Genomic DNA, 17911 nt, shown 5'->3' on the forward strand with positions numbered 1-17911 from the left:
TGTTTAAAGTTTATTATGATTTTTTGTTCGGTGGCGTTGAACTTTGCCTTTGCCGATTTTTTTGTGACAAAGTGAATGTTTGTTTCATAAACAACAATATTCTGAGATAACATTAGCTACCCCTCAATATTCTACTTCGCACTAGAACAAGAAAAAGTTGCATTGCTTGTCTTCTGGAGAATCAAGACAATAAGCTATCACCAAGAAATACGCATATAGTTCAATGTGAGGCAACAAGTATCTGAACAACTATCCCATTCAACATTGGTGTAGGATTGAGAGAGGTATTAGAAAAAGGGTAAATATGAAAACCATAATAAAGGGTACCTTTGACATTTCGTAGAATACGTCTTAGAGCTTGCAAGGTGAGAGTTTATAAAATTATGCATAAAAAGACACACTTGTTGAATTACATTTGAGATATCCAACAGAGTGAAAATTGGATACTACAGGGCACCTGAAAGATTACGATATAGAGAGGAATCTTCATATACATGTTTAGAGTGAGCACTAAGTTTAGGTTTGTTATTAACTAGAGTGGGGCTGAAGACATACCATCCCCTGACTTTGATGTCTACGTCCAACTTTTTTATACCCAAGATTTTGGGTTCAGTTTCAGATCCAAAAAATAAATGGTTAGGGTTTGGATCTAGGGTCTAGGCTCGACCTAGACCAACCTCTTTAGACCCATTTAATTTCTAACACTCTAGATCCAACCCTTTATACAACCCAACATAAATTTCAATTTAAACCTATTATATATTTCCTTACACTCAATTTCTTATACACAACATATAGACCTATTTTAGTACTAATGAAACCTTTAAAACCTAAAAAGAAAAAAATTTAAGTATAAATAATTAAATTACCAGGTTAGGAACCTAGACCCATTAGGCTAGGCGGGTCTAGGTTCATGTCCATGATTTCCAAACGCTGAAGGTTAGGGTTCGAATTCGAGTATGAATCCAAAAAAAAATAATGAAAAGAATAATTTGCGAATTATACCTTAAAGGTTAACACTTTTGTGAATTACAACCTTAATGTTTATTTTTGTGAATTACAACCACCAAAGTATTAAAATTTGCAGGTTCAGACCAAAAATACAGAATTTCGATCACTAAACCTAAAATTCCGACCACCAGAATGGTCGAAATTTTGTGTTTTGGCCTAAACCTACAAATTTTGATACTTTGGTGGCTGTAATTCGCAAAAAATAAATATTGATACAGAAATTCGCAAAAGTATTAAACTTTAAGGCTGAAATTCGCAAATTATTCGATTTTTTGGTTCTCTTCTATGGTCGAAGGGTGTCTCCATGTAACTTGCTCTTCAACAATTGTTTGTGGCTCATCCCTATTCATGAAATGGCAAGACTTTTGAAACCTGACCCTCATTTTTTCACATTCTATATTTGTTTATTTAAAGGTTTCAAAATTTTAATGAGGATACTTTTTTATCATACTCTTATGCTGTTCTTTCTCCTTTCCTTATAGGTTTTGGTTAAAAAAAAATTCAAGATATTTTGATTGAGATGTTTTGTGTAGTTTTTATTAACAAGCCTTAATTTTAAAGAATTTGTCTTTCGACACTATCACACAAGTTTTCTAGCTATTATTTGCGTTTGTTCGAAATAAAACTGATAGAATAACATCTTTTTGAAACAAAATTCAATAAGAGTTACGAGTAAGTAATTTGTTACGTGTCATGTTTTGAGTTTCATTACAAGCCTAGGGCTAGTTATGCCAATCTAATTATATTTTTGGATTAAACATGTGATTATGCTTTTGTTAATTATGTTTATATTTTGATGAAATTGAGTGCTCTATTTGCCAGAGTGGTTAAAACTTAATTATTAGATACTGAAATTATTTACGCCCTTAAATTATAAAGCAACATAACACCCTTTTTTATTAATTTGAATGCAAATAGTTTATAATACATTAATGAAGATAGTGCTACTTCAGGAAAAACTATCCAGAATAATCTAATTTTATTCGATTTTCCTATAATTATTTCAGTTTTTGATTGATCACAAACAATCCCAACTTAAGGGAAAATTTGCTAAGAGTACACCAAAATAACCTTTTACTTTTTGATATATTTCAAAACATTTGTTTGGTACAATTTCACAATCCGAAGCTCAATGACAACATATCAAGAAATGAAAAGCTTCTAAGGGGCTACAATTTGAAATCATAGCAACGCAAAGAAAAAAACATGAAACAAAACATTGAATCTCTTCAAATAGTATTAGCTACTGATTCAATCCTTCCCAAAATCTGCACTATAGTGAGCACTAGACTCTAATTTCTTTGCCTCATTCAACTTCCTAACAGCCTGCAAAGGAAACCGATAGCATATGAAATGAAATGCGAGCAGAACAAAGTACATTTCATAAAACTCGTGCATACAGAGAGTCTCCGTAAAAAACCAAAATCATTAAATGTAAGTAATCAACCCGTGGCTTGAAAATACTGGGTTTGGAACGATGTTTTGTGACCAAAGATCAAGTTTAATTCGAAAAGAAAAACCAGAAAAATAGAGTAAAACCAAAATATGCCAGTCCGCCCCCATCAACCGTCATGTTTTTGTAGTAACTAGCAAATAAGAATAAGTTTTAATAGAAAATCAAGAATAAGTATAAAAGGATCATCCTACCTAAAATAATACCCTAGAAACATTTTTCGTGTTACTTGTATATCGTTTATGCAACTGGATTTGGTTTTTAATGATCGTGTTTATTACGATTTGCCATCCCAGACCTAAAGATTCTATGTATTGAACAAGCACTAAATGACCCAAACAAGAAATTAACAAACTCCAACACAACCATCCTACTTGGAACATCTATCAACATCTATATTTTCAGCAATGGCCCCACATTTTTTCAGAGTCACGTCCATAAACTCATTTTCTCTTTACGTTTTATCTATTCATTTCTTCCTTCCTCTAGTTTTTTGTCTCTCTTCATTTTACCCTCACAAAATAATAAGGAAACTTTATCCCCTTTTAGCAAATCAAGGGGATACAGATAGTACAACTCATGGTCTTCTTCGCTAGTCAAAGGCTTTAAGCTTTCTCTTTGCTTCTTTTGAGCTCGTGAAATTATTTTCTTTTCTTTTAGTAGACAATACAGTTCAATATATTTGTTTCGAAAGATTTTGTGAAGGTAAAATTTCGATTGACTCCTACAATGAAAAAAATGTCCAGAGAAAAGCCAAAAGGTTTCATACAAATTATAAAAATGGTTATCAAGTCCAAATGACAATGTTTCAGGTGAAAAGAATGATATGCCTGAATAAGGCGGACTTTACCTTCATGAAGTCTTCATGAATCACATAATCTCTCTCTGCGCGTATAGCTGACATGCCAGCTTCAGTACATACATTTCGTAGATCAGCCCCATTAAATCCCTGATTGAAAAGCAATAATTTTAGCTCCTAGATAGACAAGGAACAATAAAACAACAGCAAGTCTTCTATTAGTTACGCACCTCTGCTAGCTTAACAACTGCTTCATAATCGATCTCTCCATGTTTGGCAATGCCAGCAGCATGGATTTTGAGGATCTCCATTCTTGACTGTTCATTTGGTAAAGGAATCTCAATTTTTCTATCCAGACGACCTGGACGAAGAAGTGCAGGGTCCAACACATCAGGTCTGTTTGTAGCCATAATCATTTTCACCTGCAGAACAAAAATATGTCGATATTTAGGGATTGTAAACTTATAAACATCACATTAAACGTCATTATATGTAACAAATTCACACCATATTTGGTTAAGTGTTACAATACCTTTCCCAATTGATCAAATCCATCAAGCTGATTCAGTAATTCCATTAGGGTTCTCTGAATTTCACGATCCGCACTTGTGCCCTCACTGAATCGACGACCTCCTATGGCATCAATCTCATCCATAAAGATGATGCATGGCTGAGAAAAGGACCGTCAACTATAAGAAACGAAATTTATATAAACCAGAGCCTATATGTAAAGGAACTACATTTTGTGTATTGTATCATCTCACCTGATGTTCTCTAGCATAACTAAACATTTCACGGATCAATCTCGCACTTTCACCAATGTACTTATCTATGATAGCACTTGATACAACCTAAACAGCGCAGGAACTGGGGTAATTTGCAAGTGCAAGTATAATAACTTCAGAGAAAAATGCAACATATATCAAATGAGACTCTCATACCTTAAGGAAATTGGCATCTATATTGCTTGCAATAGCTCGTGCTAGCAATGTTTTGCCAGTCCCAGGGGGGCCATAAAGAAGAACACCCTGAAAAGGAAACCATATAATAAAGAATTCTTGCTTTACGATAATAATCAAAAAAGCAACAAAATGTGGAACACAAGCAAAACAGCCAATAACATAGTAATCCGCACCCAATTTACCTTTGGAGGTTTAATTCCTACACGCAAGAAAAGCTCAGGATTCATTAGTGGAAGCTCGATAGATTCCCTTAGTTCTCTAATCTGGTCAGACAGCCCTCCCACAGCAGAGTAGCTTATATTTCCAGGATCTTCATGAAGCATATTGTATACAACAGGATCAACCTACAAAGAGAAAGATAAAGTTTCCACAAGAGAAAAGGCAAAGAATTTTGTAGTCTCATAAATGATCTGCCAAGAAAGCGTTGAACCATGAACTAAATCTTCATGACCATGTTCAATCCACATGGTGCATGACCAACACTATTGTCAAACTTCAGAACAGCTTGAACAGCAATCATTTTCAACAAATGAAGTAATTAGTGTTAAACATTTAGAGTATATAGACTAAGATTATATATACTACTTACTTAAAATAGAAGTGGCACAAATATGCTATAAATAGCAAGTCCAAATAAATGCCTAAAAGAAAAACGCAAAACGGGAAAATAGAAGTAAACGACGACTCGTCGTTGATAGGCGACGAGTCGTCGCTTAGGTTCTGGAAACTAATTCTGAGACAAAATGAAAAGTTGATTCGGCTTTTGCGGAAGCGATGAATCGGCGCTATGGGCGATGACTCGGCGCCAGTGGGTGGCAACTCAGCACCAGACCCCTGTACTGTTATTTTCGCAGTTTTGTTGGTTTTGTTTGTTTTATTTGTTAGTGTAGCTTGATTCCAAACATCACTAATGGTTGATTAACTTCTGTTTAGGGGTTAATTTTGATTGCTAAGCTTTAGTGAATCATTTCTTTGGTTCATATGCTTTAATTGATGAAACACACTTGTTTCATAGAGAGGCATTGATTAATACTCCACTCAATAAATAGAGGGTGTATGCTAGGGACATTCCATCCTATTCTCTAATCATTTTCTGATTCCTTCTTAAAAACTTCTCGTTGTTCTTGTTCTTCTTTACATGAGATCATATTGAGAGAGTAATTAACTTTCAATTTCATCAAAGTTATTAATCCATTGCAATACTTGTCTTTACTATTGAAATTTCTTCTGTGCTAGGAAATTATTGTGTGGATTGTATCTCATTGTGAATTTCATCATCATCCCAAGCACCTTTGTTCGAGAATTATCACAATAGAATAGTGCATTAACTCCTTTTATAAATATCAAGTTTCCAAGGGACTAGAGTTCATTGTTACAATCACATCTTCATTGATTTTGTTTTGGTGATTAGAAGAGTTCAACGCCATCAACAAAGGGATTACAAATAGTGTAGTATACTCACTTGTAACACATTTGTAATAAAGCATTATTGTAATGATTAAGATTCTCACATGACATTCATGGTGTGTGCAATATCAAATGAAGCGGGAAGAAGCAAAAACAAATCCTAAATAAAGCTGGTGAAGAAGTATGTATAACCACCCAAAAGACCAACATGATGAAAGATGTTCTAGTAAGCAAGCTTCAGATGCAAACAAGTGCATAAAGTTTGGCATTTGGTAGATAGACAGAATTCACCAGAATCACAATGTTGTATATCCATGCACATCCATAGAACATAAGTTACAAAGGTTTGGCATCAAATATTCCATAAAACATTAAATTTAAGCTTGCAAAGCCATCAAATCGTGGGCATCCAATATTCAAGGGCCATTCATACATGTCCTTAAGAATGTCCAAATAATTATAATGTATAGACTAAGTTCAATGAGAAAAAGGAACATACATGCAGAGGGAAACGTGCGTGTATGGAGTGCTAGCAACCTTGCCATGCACTAATATCAAGCTAGGGATGTTGGATAAGTTAATAGAGGTGGCAATGAAGCAATAAAAAGAGTGGTAAAAACACCTTTATGAACACCCTACTACTGGTACAACTGTCCAAGTAGGAGCTCAAAGAAGTGTCTAGGTTCATCCATTTTAAGGATAAGTAACAAATTGCTAGCAATCATTATGCTTGCAATAATGTGGGTGTTCATCATTAAGGAAGAATCATCAAGTGAGTGTTAAAACTAGCCGTTACAAGGGAAAAAAACAAGAAGCTTGAAGCAGCCTTGCAACTGTCGTATTGGTGTGTAAATGGAGGCATTGAAGAAGTGTCATGTTGCACTCACTGATGAGAACAACAAGCTTTCAATGACCTTCATCATCAATGATAAGGTAGAAACTTGACCTCCTTGAAAACAGTTAATCACCTTCATTCTTAATAGATCACGTTCTCCATCACTCATAACTAAGCGGGTTTTGCAGTGGATATAAAAGCAGAAGCTGAGCCTTAAACATAATTAGACCTAGTTGAAATAATTATGAGATATTGAAATTGGGAATCTAAAATGCAAATACTAAGCACTACATATTTGATCAACTACTCTATAACTTGAAGGGTTCCCCTAAAACAGGACACCAAGTGGAATCAAAAATAAGCTCATGCTACGGGAGAAGATAAATATGGCAAAGGCCAATAAGCTAAATATGGAGAAGATGAATATGAGAACAACAAGCTTTCAATGACCTTCATCATCAATGATAAGGTAGAAACTTGACCTCCTTGAAAACAGTTAATCACCTTCATTCTTAATAGATCATGTTCTCCATCACTCATAACTAAGCGGGTTTTGCAGTGGATATAAAAGCAGAAGCTGAGCCTTAAACATAATTAGACCTAGTTGAAATAATTATGAGATATTGAAATTGGGAATCTAAAATGCAAATACTAAGCACTACATATTTGATCAACTACTCTATAACTTGAAGGGTTCCCCTAAAACAGGACACCAAGTGGAATCAAAAATAAGCTCATGCTACGGGAGAAGATAAATATGGCAAAGGCCAATAAGCTAATATAGAATTGTCCAAGAATGAATGGAAAGAAGGATTGTGGTCAATGATCTCATGAAATAATAGTATTGGTTCATGTAGTATTGCTTCATGTAATTGACACTATCATTTAAGAATAATGCTTTGACATTGTTGTTTCTATATTAATAATACTACAAAAGATGATCTCATGAGTTGAATAATATTAATGCATGTAATCGACCCTATCATTTAGAAACATTATCTGGCATTGTTGTTGTTTCAAATTGAGGTGCAAACAATTCCATGCCTTAAGTTTGCAGGAATGCAAATGCATCTCCAAGCAAGAATTAAAATTAAAAACTCAAATCAAATATTAGGCACACTAATATAGCATTGGTTCATCAAATACATTGTCTTGCATACTAATAAATAAGTTATTTTGGAGTTCTCCATTTGATTTGCCGCATCATAAGAAAAAGGAGATAGAATAGCAAAAGAGGAAAGAAACTTACCTCACGAGGAAGAGCACGCATTATAGTGAGGGTAGTCATATCAAGAACTACTCGTGTTCCAGAAGTAAGTTTTTCTTTGTCCACTTTGTTCCGACAACCAACCACATACCTTGGACCACTACTTGCTTTCACGATTACTAGTACCAATAAAAGAAAATTACTAAGTGATAGTCATGTGCAAACCATTTTGAAAATTAGACAATCAAACAAAAAAACATAAGTGAATGTTTTACCCCTTTATCAAGAAAAAAATTAACGAATTAAGACAATAATGTCAGTAGACAAAAATCAAAACAAAAAAGAAGGGATGAATTACGTCGCTCATTGTCAAGAGGCCTAAGAACTTCTCCAATTATCTGGCCCACACTTTGGAGTGACTTTAGATCATCCTCTGTTTTAGCAAACTCCTTTTTAGCCGTTCTCAACTCTTCCTTCACTAAAATATGGATTTCCAATATGTTAGCTTGGGCCAAAGTACCAGGTACAATAACAAGACAACAAAATAAGCGTATCCACAAACAAGTTACAAAAAGGAGATATAGTAGATTGTACTTTACGAAACACCACTCTCTTTCTAAAAGGACAAAAACAGCTTAAGCACCTCCAACATCTTTGGAGGCATCCACAATAGTATTGCTATTCTTCCTATAGTTGATATGCTAAGATTCATAAGCCACCATATAAGCCTCTTTCAAAAGATAAGAAACATATTAAAATATACACATTTTCTATTGATTTAACAGCTGTGACTAAAAAAATCTGGGGTTTCAAACTGTCCCTTCACATTTATATGGATTTTATTCAACAAGTCGCTCTTAAGAAAGACTTTTTCGAAATGCAGAACCTATACATTATACAAAAATCATGTTGCTCTGAGCACAAATTGAAAGTTTAGTTGACGCTATAGGAAGATTCATCCATGAATCAACGTGATCATTACCTCTAATTCTACATCACTCCAGAATCTGAATCCACTGCTGTAAATAAATTTCAACAGAACAGAAAAGCATACTGTTACAAGCCCAATCCCCGCATTTTGTAGCAAGGAATAAACAAAAAAGCAAACTGTTACAATTCCAATCGAAAACACACCCATCTTAATCAGAACCTACGTAATCAAGTTAACTAGCCTGATTTTATGCAAGCTGAGATCAGTCCCCAGAGGATCTTTAACCTATATCCCCGCTATGTCACTAATACAGGATCACAGCTTGCTGTTAAAAAACAAAGTATTATCGAATTTATTCAAGAAAAGCTCCTAAACATTAATCAGAAACAATTCCAAGTTTAACTAGATTTCCCCTTAACAGATTCCAAATTCTATTAAAGAACACATGTTGTTCGGTAAAAGTGCAAATCTAAGCATTATCGACAATTCTTATAAACCGAAGATTTCTTGTAATGTCCATCAGAAACCAATTGCATACATAAATATAACCATCAATACAGAAACAGGCGCCTATAGCAGCATATTCAAAACCTATGAAGAAATTTATGGTTATTTGTGAAGCACCTTTTCTGCTGCGAGATTGTAACTCACGATGCTGAAGTAGCTTCTTATTGTATTCAACAATGGCGGCCCTACGTCTGACATCATCTTCCTTCGCCATAAGAACTTGGTTGAACTTCGATCAAAATTTCGAAAAAATTAAAAACTGTTGCGGAGAAGATCCACTCTGAGCCTTTTGATTATATTTGTATAGAATTTAGGTTTGATTATGAGTGATTTACCAGGACTTGCGTGAAGAAATTTTGAAAACTCGGATCCTTTGGAACTTGGAAGGGATAACAAGAAACAATCACCAAACCACCTATTCTTGCTTCCCAATTGGCCAATACTAATAATTATATCACTTTAAAAAATAATTTAGAATTATGTAAAAATATTTTTTCCAAAAATTCGATTTCAAACCGACGTCGAATATCTAATTTGAAATAAAGTAGATGACTTAAATGAAAGTACTAGAAGAAGTAGAAGTTTTGGTCAAAGCAATACTCATGTGCTAGGTATAGTGGTTAGAATTATACGAGTTTTACATTGCATTCATATTAGCGTAGGTATGCGTATAAGTTTGGTGGATATTAATTGAAAATAAGTAAAAAAAGCATATTCATCTTGGGTAATAGGTAGGTGGTGGTATGAGGTTTTCATCATCATGTCCTACCCAGTGTATCCCACTCATAAAAAACTATGGATAAGATCTGGGGAGGGAAGGACGGCGGCAACTCATACCCATAAAGGAGAGCGCGGCCAAAAGGAGTCCCTCGGCTCGAGAAAAATAAGAGACGTAGCTACACGAAAAAGATAAAAAATGCATATAATTAAAATAAAGAAGTATAACTAACTACAAAATAAAAGAGAACAAAAACTAATAATAAAAGAAATGAAAGAAGCAAGATGATAAGAACACCAAAAAGTAATCTAAGAGGACAATCAGTAGTTATGAGGTTTTACTATATACGATGATATGAGGTTTTACTCACCTCATATCACCCGCCAAGCCTCTTGTCCACCCACCTTATCCCATATCCATCCATCAGCTTAATAGTTACAGTGTAATACTTTGTATCAAAGGTTTACCTAATGTGAGTTACATCTTCCTTAGCTTAATGTGTTTTTATTGATCGAAGAATTAAGAAGTTCTTGATGAACTTCAATGAAGGTTACAACAATGTCGATTTTAAGACTTGAGAGAATTCGTGCTAAAGATGAGATTAAAAATTGAAAAAGTTTATAGTCTATAAATGAATAACATAAGTCTAATTAATTGTATTAGGGGTATTTATAGTTTGACCAGTGTAATGGGCTAGGTACGGGCCGAATCGCGCATAACTTTAAACAGGTTGGGTCCGGCCGAATCTTACAAAACAATAAATTGGCTTAAAACGGGCTGGGCTTGATGGCCCACCCGTCCCTAACCGACTCGTTTATCTTAATTATCTAAATTTTCTTGCACATAATGATAATTATTTGGAAAAAAAATCAAATTCAAACCTATTTAAGAGGATTATTCCGCAGTTCTGCACAAAATACTAATGAAATCAAAATGAAGAAATAACAAAAATCTTTCAAACAAGAACATACAGTAAAAACGAGGAGTCGTGATAATTATAGTTATGGGAATGATTACTATAACAAATTGTGGATTAATCTTCCATTTATATATATACAATAAAACGAAAATGCTAGACTATTGGTAAAATACTAGTAATAAAAATAGGAAGTCTCATTTAGGACCCGTTAAAAGCTTGTTTTTAGCCCGCTCCGTATATAGTCAAAGTTGAACCTTTAATGGTTCGGCCCATTTAAGACCCGACCCGTTTAAAGCCTGTCTAATAAAGGGTCGGGCCCGGAGGCAGCCCCCTAGCCTGTTGCACACCTCTATTTACAGTCCATAGTCCATACTCACTAATACATACATAACTACATTAAGCCAAGAACCGAAAAGAGAATAATGTCAAAACACACTCGAGCAAGGAAAGGGAAGTCGAGTTCGCTTTTAATTTTCCATTAGAAAAGCAAACTATGCTTTATGATCTCAAACTTAAATATTGAACTCTTCATTTAGTCGACTCTGCTTTTGTTCCCTTCCAATATAAAACCCAATCAACTTTGTCTTTTAAACATAAAGCTTCAATTTTTTTTTTTCTTTTCATTAATTATATGTTTATATCCTTACTTTCCTAAGCTAAATCTCATATATAGCCGCAACTTATTATATTTCCACTCGTGAGCCTCCTTAGACTCAAGGGATATCGTTAAACATTAATTTCCATGCAAATTTGATTAATGTAAAAATCTATTATAGTTCTAAAAACATTGTTAATCGTTTTTGTTAGCATATGCCCAATTTTGATTTAAGCAATAAATAATTGTTGAAATATTAATAAAATTTACAATTAAGATTCAATAAAAAGAAAAATGAATAAATTTTTAGTTTTTATTTTGATGGGCCTTTACATAAAAAAATTTACATAATGAAAACATAAGCTTAATTTTTAGGAAAAATTACCCTAAATAATTCAATTTTTTTTCGCAATTTTCCTACAATAATCCCACCTACTGATTAATCATGAATAATCTTAACTTAAGAGGGTTTTTGCCTTGGGTACACTCGGGCGACCTGCTACATATTGTAGCTAAGTCATTTTGAATATAAAAAAAGATAAATTACAAACATATTACTAAAAAATTTTTAAAAATTAAACCCCCTTAACAACCCAGCCCCACTGCCACCATCTCCCTCTCACCGGAGACACCAGCACACAGCCGCCAACACCTACCCTTTTCTTTTAGTGGCACACAACCGCACAATTTTACCCACCCACAAAATCGCAAAACTCTTTCTACATCCCCACCTAATTTTCAGAGTTTAATCAAAAAATTAGGATTTGACTTAGCCAGGTGGTGGTTCGAGAGGTGTTGGGTTAGTGATGGCTAGGTGAAGGTGATGGCCGGTTGCTTGCGGGTTAGGATAAGGAGAAGTGAGAAGATTTTCAGAAATTGGGTAGCGATGGAGAGGGAAATTAGTGACTGTGGTGAGAGGGAGTGGAGAAGGGGAGAAAGGGGAGGGGAAGAGTTGGTAGCTGTTGGGGAGTAAAGGAGGAAAGGTGGCTGAAGTGGAGAAAATAATGGAAGCTAGTGCACATATGCACAACATGAATCAGTAAAGGTAAAGGAGGGGAAGGGGTGGATGGCAGGGAGGATGGGGAGGGAAAGTGGTGGCCGGCCAGAATAGGGGATCGGCTGAGGTTGGGTGGTCGGAGCGGGGTGGACGGGTGGTTATTATTTGATTTTTTTGTTAATATTTTTGTTATTTTATTTTATTTTATATTTTTTTTTTGTAAGTTTACCTCTAAAAACAGGTAAAATTTTGATGAACATTTTTTGGTAAGTACCTCAATAATTAGTATCATTTATGATTAATCAATAGATGGAATTATTATAGGAAAATTGTGAAAATGTTAGATTACTCGAGGTAATTTTTCCTTTTATTTAAATTCAAAACAAAAGTGTTAAACTCTCTTTTATATTTGGGTACAATTAATTCATAGTTTATCAAAATAGAGGTTCATTTTTTCAGGCACAATTAATAATTGAGTGATTACTTTAATATTGGATTTGAATCGGGTTTTTTCAGTTATCGATTGACACAATTTATATTTGGTTTGGACTATATTTGACTACTTGTCACTCTTGACAGTTGCACTTCTCTTTAATTCAAAATTGGGTGTTTAAAATATAAATTCTTTTATTTTGGTTTCGACTTATCTTCACTTCGTGATAGGTTTGGTTTTCTTAGATAATTTCTCGGTTTGAATTTTAGATTTAGAGCAATTCGTTTTAAGCACGACTATTGAGTTGATGACGCTATGATATTAAAAGTTTTTGATGCTGGACCTCTAAGGCCTTATTAGTTCACTTGATTTTTTCTAATTCCATCGATTTTAAATGATTTATCAAAACTGAATTTTACCGAGTTTAACTTTTTTTAATGATTGAAATTAATTTTTGTTGATCAAAAACAGATTTTTACTAATTATAACTGATTTTTAATTATAAATTATAACTGAGTCGTACTTATTAAAATTGATTTTAATTATTATAAATAATAATAATTATTATTACTAATTAGTAGTGATTTTAAATTTACTGATTTTTTCGGATTGTGCCCGAAGTATACATGTGAATACACGAAATGACGAAATAAAATTCTAGGTTAAACACAAATTGAATAGTGAAAACTGCCTAAGATTTCAGTATCCGACCCGATGGGGCTTATCAGCCCATTTTGAAGCCCACCCGAATAAAACATTCTATAAATACATACAAAACCCTAATCTGCTTCTTTTCTCATGGTGCTTGCGGGAACCTGAAACCACTTTTCCTCTGCAGCAGTTCTCTGTTTCAACTTTCAATCACTCTTAACAATCTCCAATGGTAATAAATTTTCTCCTTCTCTTTTTTTGATTCATATTTAATCGTCTTATTTGGGATTTGATTTCGAATCTCTGGATTTGATTCAATTTTAGGCTCCGAAGAAAGATAAGGCACCGCCACCATCATCAAAGCCCGCGAAATCTGGTGGAAAGCAAAAGAAGAAGGTTTAATTTCTGTTCTTTAATGATTATTTCAAACAAATTTATTCAACGACAATCTAAATGTTTTTGTTTGTACCAATTGCAGAAATGGAGTAAGGGAAAGCAAAAGGAGAAAGTGAACAATTTGGTGTTGTTTGATAACGCTACTTTTGATAAGCTTCTTTCTGAGGCTGGTAAACAGAAAGTTGTTACGGCTGCTACTCTTTCTGAGCGTTTCAGGGTATGATTTGTATCCGATCTAAGTTTTGTTTGTTTTTAATCGATATTCAAATTCAAATGTCTGAGTGTAATAGAAGTATATTGTAATCTTTATTGTGAACATGTTGGTTACATCATCTGGATTTCTGAGAATTTGGTTAAATAAGGTGTCAGTGTGAGTTTCTGACGAAAGTTTTGGGTAAACATGGTGTTAGTGGTATTTTCCGACGCAATATTTTTGGTAAATATGTTGTCAGTAGGAGTTTATGACGCAAATTCTGGGTTAATATGGTGATATATGGAGTGTCTGTCGTATTTCTTGGTTAAATATGGTATTAGTGGGAGTTTCTTAGTGGGGGTTTCTGACGCAAATTTTTGTGTAAATATGAAGTTCCAAAAAAACTTTGCGTTAGTATGGAGATATATTTGATAATACTTGAAGGAAGCAAGTATAGAACGCGAAAATGAAGTATTGGAATTCTATTACTGTTTGAAAAATTGTCGTTTTCTTTTCCTCCAGTCATCCTATGCAATAGATTTTCTTCTTGACTTGTCTATATAAGTAATGCATTTATTGCAAGTTTAATAACTATTGAGACATTGAGGCAGATGAATATATGTTCTTAGAAAATATGGGGGATTGAATTTACTTTGTTCTTTTGGGATATTTTGGTTAGGATCATGATGGCCAGACATGGTGATTTTTTGGTGTCATAATTGTTGATCTTGATGGATTTTCTTGTGCGATATGAATACAGACGTCTATGCTGTAAGAGATACATAATTGTTAAAGAATACCTGTTGGTAGAAAATTTTGTGGCTGAAGGATAATTTGTTAGTTTGCTGCGTTTTGACGGAGAATCACGATTGCCCGGTGACTTAGTGTTGTCAAAGTGTTTATCTTGATGGTATTTCTTGTGGCCTGTGGGTTATACATTAGTGAAAACCAGTCCAACTTAGAGTAGTTTGTATTATTGTTTATGAAGATTTCAATAATGAAGCCAAACTAGATATTGGAGGAATGAAGTGAACATGTAATATGTTGATATTATTATAGTAGGTAATCATCGTTCTTTTTTAATGGGATGGTGCTGTTGCAATCTTGATGTTTTGATAAATCTTCTCTTGTTATCATTTTGTTTCTCATTTTTGAATGAAGGAAATGAGTATTGTTGCTTGGAACTAGTTTATCTTTGGACGCTTAGATAAGTATGTCAAAAGTAGAAAATTGACTAGGGTATAGTACACTGTAGAAAAGCTCACCTACACCATTGTTACTTGGAACGACATTTGGTTTGGAAGGGGGAACGAGAACGGGAACACGGAACACAACCTAGATTGACTCGGGAACGTTTGGGTATGAGATACATCATGTATAAAATATATATTTGAAAACAAAATCAAATTAAAATGATTATTTTTCTTTTAAGAAATTATTCTCAGTGGAATTTTTTTAGATTTCTAGGTTCCCTCTCTTTGTTTCTACCTTCTTTATTCTGTAATCTTATACCTTTTAAAAGTTCTTTTAAATCAGGGTGTCACCTCGAGCTATTTGTGTCGCGTTTCGTGGTGATTGGGGACGAATATTCCGCGAACGTGGCTATGTTCCATGCTCAATGTAACTATGACCTTCATGGCTTTCACCCAAAAGATATTGTCATTGTTTGTGAGACCCTAATCTGAATGTATAGACAAAATCTTGTGATTGTTGAAAGCCTGATGTATAAGTGATCAACTAAATGCATTTATATCGTTCATTATCAAACGTGGATGTTGTTTTATTTTGCTATTGTGACTGGCTTCTTGCCGTTGTAAATCCTGATGGCTATTGTAGCACATTAGAGGCCATTCTAATTATTGTATGACGGTTTCTTCGTTAATTGGGTAAAATTAGTAATAAAATGGTGTGGTTTTTGATTTATCAGATCAATGGATCTCTTGCAAGGAGGGCCATTAGAGAGCTTGTTTCAAGGGGTGCTATCAAGATGGTTTGCCATCATTCAAGCTTGCAGATTTACACCAGATCTACCAACGAGAAAGTTAATCCTACGGCTGCTTGATGCATTTTCAATTTGGATCTTACTTTTGTAGACTTAAAAGTTTTGTCTATTTCAGATAGTTCATTATAAGTTACAACTAGCCTTGGAGCTTGGTGGAATGTTTTCCTTGAATTGTTCTACTCTTTTAACCTTTTTCTTTTTATGATCGGGAAATTTTTACGAAGGCTTGTTGGTCTGGTTGAGTCCTTCAATTTGAGCATGGATTGGAATGTTGAACTAGAAAATTTAATTAGAATTAAGAAATCATATTTATTATTCACAAAAAACAAAAATCATTTTTCTATTGAAAATCAGATTAGAAAATTGTATTTAATTTTAAATTCATTTTGAAAATATCTGTAAATTTAGGAGCTTTGATTTTCTCAAGAATGTTCTTTTTAGATTTTTGTTTTGTTTGAATGGGAAAAAGATTTTGGTGTGTGGTAAATGGTTGGTACTTGGTAGCTGATTGAACTTGTTGGTTGTTCATTTTATTAGTTTTGAAAAATTGATTTTGAATTTATTGTTTCGTTGATAAAAGCAATTTGTTTAAAAATAATTTATTTATAATAGTATATTGTTTTAACTAGTTTGTTGTTTGGCTTGAAGTTAGAAATTGCAATACTTTAATTTTTTAAATTTTAATTTCTTGCTTTGTTGTATGTATAAAAAATAATTAGCATAATTAAATGTAATGGAAATACAATCTTCATGTATGAACAAAATAAAATTTCGATCTGCACAAATTCTCAATGGCAATTGGAAAGTATGAACTCAAAAACCATTTTAGATTGATTCTACGTTAATTTGTATTAAACATTAAAATTAAATCATAGTGAAAATGAGACAACAATATGGAAATACTAAGTGGATTAACAGAACAAAAATTGTGACTTTAGGCAAAATCTAAGTATATGAGATGATGAAGTGGGGCTTTGATTTTATGAGAATTCTTTTTTTAAATTGTAACCCTAATTTACTTATTATGAGATGACTTGATGAATATCATCCTCTTCAACACCCTACATCTACCATTTATTTTTTTGTCTCTCTTCACTTCATCTTTTCTTCAATTTTCTTCATATGCTTCTCTGAGTTCTCTCCATCTTCTTCGTCTCTTAGTCTTCTTTAAGATAAAGTATTATATGAACTTGGTCTACAGTATTTTAGTGTGCAACGATCTTAAGAGGAACAAAATAATATATTTTTCCAGCTGGCAAGTATAATTATGAGAAAATATTTGATGTCGAATCCCATTAATAACCGTGAAAGAATCTCATTCCAAAACAATGTGAGAATACCCCAAGCGAATAGCCACATCCATCCCATATTTAGCATCATTAAGTTCACTAAGCTTAGGGGACCAATTGGCTTATACACGTCTAACGCCTGCCATAAGCAGTTGCCTTCTCGCATTCTTGGCCACAACACCTAAGCCTTGACCACATTGGCGTCAAAGTTGATTTTTATCCATTTTGTCATTCGAAGGGCACCAATTTTTAAGGCCTAAGGGTCACACCAACGATGGGAATCAGACTTTTAAAAACCTGAGCTGTATACTCATTGTAACTTCTTTCCTTTTTCACAAAGTTGGCAACCATGATAGGAATGTTAGGACAAATGCCTTTGAAAACCCTTTAATTACGTGCAGTCCAAAGAGCCCACAAAGTGGCATTGATTGAAGAAATAAGGCTACTGGAACCATGATCAACAATCCAACTATAGGAATTTCTAGGGCCTTCTGAGATCAGCACCCTACCTCGATGGTTTCGCCATATCTCGCTTGCACAGCTGCAGTGCACGAGAGCATGACATATTGATTATGAAGAAGTCTTATAGCCGCCACAAATTGGTGA

The 17911-nt window shown here is 33.9% G+C and overlaps 2 protein-coding genes across 2 annotated transcripts; one reads left to right on the forward strand and one right to left on the reverse strand.

Moving 5' to 3' along the window:
* Nucleotides 1-2068: 2068 nt before the first annotated feature.
* Nucleotides 2069-9628, reverse strand: LOC130806476 (26S proteasome regulatory subunit 10B homolog A). The gene is made up of 10 exons (XM_057671585.1): nucleotides 9230-9628; nucleotides 8033-8152; nucleotides 7717-7853; nucleotides 4408-4569; nucleotides 4205-4291; nucleotides 4028-4114; nucleotides 3796-3933; nucleotides 3494-3685; nucleotides 3315-3413; nucleotides 2069-2337 (listed from the first exon to the last, which is right to left on the reverse strand). The coding sequence occupies exons 1-10, from the start codon at nucleotides 9324-9326 to the stop codon at nucleotides 2263-2265; spliced, it is 1194 nt and encodes a 397-aa protein (XP_057527568.1). The 5' UTR covers nucleotides 9327-9628; the 3' UTR covers nucleotides 2069-2262.
* A 3834-nt stretch (nucleotides 9629-13462) lies between these two features.
* Nucleotides 13463-16261, forward strand: LOC130806477 (40S ribosomal protein S25). Its single transcript, XM_057671586.1, has 4 exons — nucleotides 13463-13657; nucleotides 13750-13821; nucleotides 13904-14038; nucleotides 15942-16261. Exons 1-4 carry the CDS (start codon nucleotides 13655-13657, stop codon nucleotides 16074-16076), a joined length of 345 nt encoding a protein of 114 aa, XP_057527569.1. The 5' UTR covers nucleotides 13463-13654; the 3' UTR covers nucleotides 16077-16261.
* Nucleotides 16262-17911: the final 1650 nt, after the last annotated feature.

The sequence above is a fragment of the Amaranthus tricolor genome, chromosome 2 (genome assembly GCF_026212465.1).
Source record: "Amaranthus tricolor cultivar Red isolate AtriRed21 chromosome 2, ASM2621246v1, whole genome shotgun sequence".
In the NCBI taxonomy this organism is placed as follows: Eukaryota; Viridiplantae; Streptophyta; class Magnoliopsida; order Caryophyllales; family Amaranthaceae; genus Amaranthus; species Amaranthus tricolor.

Excerpts from the sequence above, each read along its gene's own strand:
- LOC130806476 (XM_057671585.1), bottom strand. The coding sequence starts at position 9,326 with ATGGCGAAGGAAGATGATGTCAGACGTAGGGCCGCCATTGTTGAATAC. Across the intron at positions 3,934-4,027 it reads GTTATGCTAGAGAACATCAG|CCATGCATCATCTTTATGGA; the intron begins GTGAGATGATAC and ends TCCTTTTCTCAG. Across the intron at positions 3,414-3,493 it reads CAGTTGTTAAGCTAGCAGAG|GGATTTAATGGGGCTGATCT; the intron begins GTGCGTAACTAA and ends CTTTTCAATCAG.
- LOC130806477 (XM_057671586.1), top strand. Across the intron at positions 13,822-13,903 it reads GTGGAAAGCAAAAGAAGAAG|AAATGGAGTAAGGGAAAGCA; the intron begins GTTTAATTTCTG and ends TACCAATTGCAG. Across the intron at positions 14,039-15,941 it reads CTCTTTCTGAGCGTTTCAGG|ATCAATGGATCTCTTGCAAG; the intron begins GTATGATTTGTA and ends TTGATTTATCAG.